Source organism: Equus caballus, chromosome 2 (genome assembly GCF_041296265.1).
Source record: "Equus caballus isolate H_3958 breed thoroughbred chromosome 2, TB-T2T, whole genome shotgun sequence".
Classification (NCBI taxonomy): Eukaryota; Metazoa; Chordata; class Mammalia; order Perissodactyla; family Equidae; genus Equus; species Equus caballus.
This window is the reverse complement of record NC_091685.1, coordinates 6,410,464-6,416,463: the sequence shown is the minus strand read 5'-3', so window position 1 is coordinate 6,416,463 and position 6,000 is coordinate 6,410,464. Positions and strand designations below refer to the sequence as shown.

The 6,000-nt window shown below is 50.6% G+C and overlaps 1 protein-coding gene across 2 annotated transcripts in view; it reads left to right on the top strand.

Annotated features, from left to right (window-relative positions):
• Window positions 1-2,987: 2,987 nt before the first annotated feature.
• SCP2 (sterol carrier protein 2) overlaps window positions 2,988-6,000 on the top strand; it is a 124,900-nt gene continuing 121,887 nt past the window's right edge. Inside the window, exon 1 of one of the 2 annotated variants that reach the window (XM_023629861.2) lies at window positions 2,988-3,424. In XM_023629861.2, coding sequence (XP_023485629.1) covers window positions 3,356-3,424 — 69 coding nt within the window. In that variant the 5' untranslated portion in view covers window positions 2,988-3,355. Of the gene's footprint in view, window positions 3,449-6,000 lie in introns of both variants that reach the window. The other variant, XM_070259949.1, reaches the window with a different exon arrangement.

The window sequence follows — 6,000 nt, the reverse complement described above, 5'->3', positions numbered from 1 at the left end:
GTTACATAATAATCTGGAAACTGTGACTTCTTGTTCTATTGGGTTGGCAAGCTTGTCTTTTTTTTTTTTTAAAGATTTTATTTTTTTCTTTTTCTCCCCAAAGCCCCCCGGTACACAGTTGTATATTCTTCGTTGTGGGTCCTTCTAGTTGTGGCATGTGGGACGCTGCCTCAGCGTGGTCTGATGAGCAGTGCCATGTCCGCGCCCAGGATTCGAACCAACGAAACACTGGGCCGCCTGCTGCGGAGCGCGCGAACTTAACCACTCGGCCACGGGGCCAGCCCCTGGCAAGCTTGTCTTATCCACCAATCACATTGCTGTCTTTATCAGCCAGAGCTTCAGGAAACAACCCTACACTTAGTAAAAGCCTCTTCAGTGCTCTGTGCCATGGTAGGCCCTAGGCATGGGCAGGAAAAGGAAAGATTCTTGGCTTCTTTCCTGATCAGGTGGAGATTTTACTAAGTTGACCTAGTCCTAGCTGAGGAATTCTTTACCTTGCCCAGTGGGGCTCCTCAGAATCACCTTGGAACCTTTCTAAATATTGATGCCTGGGCTCTACTCTTAGAGGCTGTGATTCAGTAAAGCGAAGTCTGGATATGGATATTTTGAACCTATGGTGATTTTTTTTTTCTTTTATAATTGGTTATTTTGTTATTAGAACAACACATTCAACAAAATTATTATTTTTTATTTATTTTATTGAGGTCACATTGGTTTATAACATTATGTAAATTTCAAGCGTACATCATTATATTTTGACTTCTGTATAGACTGCATCATTTTCACCATCAAAAGTCTAGTTGCCGTCTGTCACCATACATACGTGCCCATTTATCCCTTTCATCCTCCCCCTACCCCCTTTCCCTCTGGTAACCACCAATCTGTTTTCTATATCTATGTGTTTGTTTATCTTCCACATATGAGTGAAGTCATACAGTAATGTCTTTCTTTATCTGGCTTATTTTGCCTAGCATAATACCCTCAAGGTCCATCCATGTTCTCGCCAATTGCACAATTTCATCTTTTTTTATGGCTGAGAACCTTCGGTGATTTTTACTGGGGTTGGCATGGTGGGTATAAAGGTACAATTTCTTTAAGGCCTTCTGAAATAATGAAAAGCTCCTGCGAACCGTAGGTCCATTTGGTTCACTTTCCCTCCCAGGAGTAAGGCTATCTCCTGCAGTATCCCTGAGGCTGGTCAGCCTCAATCTGCACATGTCCCTTCCCTCAGAGACAGGGGACTCAGTCCCCACAGCGGCATCATGTTCAACCTCAGAACACCTCCACTTGCCCCAAACTCTTCCTTTGGTCTTTCCTTGTAGCTACCCCATTCCCCCTCCTCCCAATGGCTCTTCAGGAAGTCAAGCGGAGTTTCTGTGAAGTGAACACCTGGCCTTAAACTCTGGACGCCTTAGGAACAATTACAGGAGGTTTCCCAGAGCGAGAGGCCTTCCGGCTGTTTGATGCTTTATGCCACGGAGGTCTACAAGGGGGTCTTATCACAGACCCTCAGGGCTGGCAGGGTCCTCAGAAGTTTTACACACACACATACACAGTCAATTCTTGTTTCTCATCATAGTTATGTTCTAGAAGTCACTACAAACACTAAATTAGAGAACACTGAACCACTGCTCCTAGGGGAAATACAGGGTTAGGCTCCTGCAAGCCTCTGATCACAACATTTTTGTCAACTAATCAATAGAAAACTTTCCTTATCTTGTGCGTTTCTGTTTAAAGACGCCTTAATATATATTATTAATTAACAGTGAACACAAGGCCAACAGGACTTTAACTCATGTCTGAACGAAGCTTACTTAACACACGTAGTTTCTTTATAAGGCACGTCACACCCTTCTAGCACTTAGGTATTCTAGACAGCACTCTAGGCTTTGGGGGCCATTATTTTTTAAAAGATTTTACTTTTCCTTTTTCTCCCAAAGCCCCCCTAGTACGTAGTTGCATATTTTAGTTGTGGGTCCCTCTAGTTGTGGCATGTGGGACGCTGCCTCAGCGTGGCTTGATGAGCGGTGCCATGTCCGCGCCCAGGATCCGAACCAGCGAAACCCTGGGCCGCGGAAGCCGAGGGCGCGAACTTAACCACTCAGCCACGGGCCGGCCCCTTGGGGCCATTTTTAAACAGCAAAATCACCAACAAAAATGTCAAAAACGTGGCACTAAACAGATCATGAGAAGGGCCCTGGCTTACAGCACTAGAGCTGCAGCAAGAAGGCACAGCACCGTCTTGTTAGACCTCCGCCGGAACAGGCGGTGGCTCAACTTAAAACCTTTTCCACCTCAAGAGCTCTTCGGGGTTTGACTTTGGGGCACAGATAAATTTTTGCGAGCGGGCAAATTCGCAAATTCAGAATCAACAAATAATAAGCATCAACTATATCTATATAGTCCTACTAAGCGCTGAAGGCTTTCTTCCTTCTTCCTCCTCCTCCTCCCCACCCCCAGTACCCGCTCGTGTATCCCGGCTGTGGGGGCCTCTGCCGGGCCTGGGGGGCCCGCGGGGCCTGACGAGCCGCAAACCCAGGGCCGCCGCCGCAGCGGAGCGCGGGAACCCACCCCCTCGGCCACGGCCACGCGGCGGCCCCCGGGCTTTGTTCGTCACCTCATTTAATCCTCACAAAACACGAGAACGCATGTCAGAGAGGCTAGAAAAGGTCACAGCTAGCCGAGTGAATCTTAGTTTTTGGACTGCATCTTGGTTTTCTGTTTACACGTACATGTAGTAAATTCGCCCGCCTTGACTGGGTACAGTCCTATGAGTTCTAACCCCTGCGTTTGCTCCTCTAACTACCGCCACTAACGGGATACACAACAATCCCAACACTCCACACTCGCCTCAGGCTCCCCTTCCGTGCGTCCGGTGTCTGGTCGGCCTCAGCTCGCAGTCTCAGGCCCTACTCCAGGCCACACTCCTTCTCATCCTAGAGAACCCAAACCCGAACGGCCGGTACCGCGTCACAAAGCTTTTTTTCGACAGCTTAGGTGGACTCGGTCCCGGACCGATTTGTAAACCTCGGCCGAGGGCTTCGTCAACAAAAGCCAGCCAAGCTCTGCCGTCCCGAAAGGACAGCGCGCTACTGGCGCGTCCGCGCATGTGCAGGCCCCGCTGGCTCGCCCCACCCAACCCAGAGCCGCGCCCCGCCCCGCGCCCCCGAAGCGCTGCGCCCCGCCCCGCCCCGCGCCCAGCGCCCAGCGCCCAGGTCCAGGTCCAGGGCGAGCCCCGCCTCCGCTGCAGTTTCAGGCCGTCTGCGCCCGCGCGTGCTGCCCTCGTGTCCCTGAGCCTGCAGCAACCCGCACGGTCCGAGCTACGTCGCCCGCCGCAACCCGCACGGTCCGAGCCATGTCTCCCGCCCCCTCACAGTGCCGGCCTCTGCGCCGCGTGTTCGTGGTGGGGGTGGGGATGACCAAGGTAAACAGCAGCGCGCCCCCGGAGGTGGGCTCCTTGCTCCGCTCTGTTCGCCTGAGGCGGGGGGAGCCCGCGGTGCCCGGGCCCCGGGGCGCGGGTCAGGGCCGGGCGCAGTCCGTCCTGCCTCCCGAGAGGGCGCCGTCGCGTCCCTCCGCCCAGCTCCGGCTTCTTGTCCTTGGGGCTCAGAGTGGGGACTCGGGTGGGTGGTGATGTGGGTTGCGGGAGTGTCTCAGCGCTGTTCCTTCGGCGCTTCTTTCCCCTCCTCCTTCCCTGTTCTCCCGGAGTCAGAGTTCGTGAAGGACACCCCGAGAGGACCAAAGTGCGCACCTCCTTTGATTCTGAGCGGAATCCCAAGGTGCGTGGCCCTCCGACGAGGCCACGTCCTCCCCACACCCGAAACGAAAGCAGGCCGAGAATGTCACCGGTTATGCACGCCCAGGAGCGTTCCCTGTAGGGTCCCTTCTCTGGGACAGCATCAAGTACCGGGAAGGAGGAGAAACCTTGGTGATGCCCAGCGTCTCCGCGCGAGGGGCAGGTTTTCTGGGTCCTCTGACCTCCTTTCTGTTCCTGGAGTGGTACTCTTCTTGGTACTCAGGAGGAAGAAGCTCCTACAGTCTCATTTCTTGCCTCCGTCTCCGCCCCCACGCTCTAGTAATGCCACCTGCTTTTTGTTTCGCCCCAAACTGTTTTATGCTCCTGTTGCCTTGCTTCTGTTGTGCTTACTGCTTGTACCATTTGTCTTCACTTGGTTAACTTCTTTGCATTTTTGAGAGATCAGTTCATACCTTAGCTTCTCTGAGAAGCCTCTGATCCTCCTGACTTTCCCGCAAAGCCCTGTGCTTACCTGTCTCAGTACTTACTGGCTTATGGTGAAATTCTCCGTTGTCATGTCGATAGTCTTCCTTAGCATGTAAGCTTCTCCAGGGTGAGTACCGGGTCTAGGGTCATTGCTGTCCCCATAGCACCCTCAGAGTGCCTGGTGCCTGAAGACCCTGAGTGAGCGTTGGCTGAACGGTATTAAGTGAAAGAGAAAGAGTTCCTAGGAGAAGTTCTCTTTCTGAGAAAACAGCCTTAAAATTTTTATCATCTTACCAGTGGGCTGAGAGAGTGACGATTGTAAGAATCAGGATCGTACTGTGGTCCCTTGGTATCTCTGGGGGATTCATTCCAGGACCCACTGAAGATACCAAAATCATGAATGCTCAAGTCATTTGTATGAAAAGGTGTAGTATTTGCATATAACCTGTGCGCTTCCTCTTGTATACTTTGAATCATCTTAGATTACTTATAATACCTAATACAATGTAAACTCTGTGTAAATAGTTGTTATACTGTGTTTAGGGAATCATGACAAGAAAAAAAGTCTGCATGTTCAGTACAGACGCAGCCATTGTAGGCCTTTCAGTCTGCGGTTGGTTGGATCGGAGGGTGTGGAACCTGGGGATAAGGAGGGCTGACTGTAAGTCCTTGGGGTTTGGGGTGGGATTGAGATTGGGATAGAGTGCTTAGAGGAGTTTCTGGAATGGCAGGCAAAGTTCAGTTTTTTGATCTGGGTGTTGGTGTCAAAGAAAGGCAGACACTAGGTAAAAGGACAGACTTTAATCAGTAACAACCTGTTGCAAAAGGGAAAACAGTCCAGTGTGAACTGAACTCAACTTTGCTTTATAAAGAGCTGACTGGGTGTCATAAAGGGAGAATGAGGGGATAGGGAGGGGGTGAGCGGGGACTGTATGGAGTCAGGGAAGTGAAAACCTACAAAAAGCGGGAAGCAGGGGGTTAGTCCACGTGAAACCCGTCTGGGTTTGCTGACTGGTGCTTCTCCAACCTTAGGCTCTTCCCCTCCCACAGAGACTGCAGACGGGCCCCATCTTCAGGCGTTGGCTGGAACAAGGAGTCAGTTCTTTTGGCAGCCTGGAGTTTTCTCAGGCAGGCACTTTGAGTGAGACTAGGGTCATCCTGGGGATGTGGCCTGGAGCTGTTAGAATTATATTAGTGTTTGTAGGCCAAGGTTGAGGCCTAGTAGAGAAGAGGGCTCAGAGGAGCCTGACTAGAGTTTGGTGAGGGAGAGAATCTTTCAGTGGTTGCAAGAGTGTTTGCCTTAAAATAATTCTTTAGGATATGTGTGTGTGTGGTTATTTTTAATAAAAAGGTCAAAACTGGGGCTGGCCTGGTGGCGCAGCACTTAAGTGCACAGGGTCCGCATCGGCTGGCTGGGGTTTACCAGTTCGGATCTGGGGCACAGACATGGCACTGCTTGGCAAGCCATGCTGTGGTAGGCGTCCCACATATAAAGTAGAGGAAGATGGGCATGGGCACACATGTTAGCTCAGGGCCAGTCTTCCTCAGCAAAAAGAGGAGGATTGGGAGCAGTTAGCTAAGGGCTAATCTTCCTCAAAAAAAAAGAAAAATGTTAAAACTTAAAAAATGAGGCAGTAAATAACTTCAGAAGAAAACCCCAAATATACTACAATAAAGGAAATGTAATCATAGTGCACAACTTAGCCCAGTAGTAAGAAATACTTACTTAACTAAGGTGAACTGAGTACTGATTTAATAAAAACATTGTGATTCAACTATAT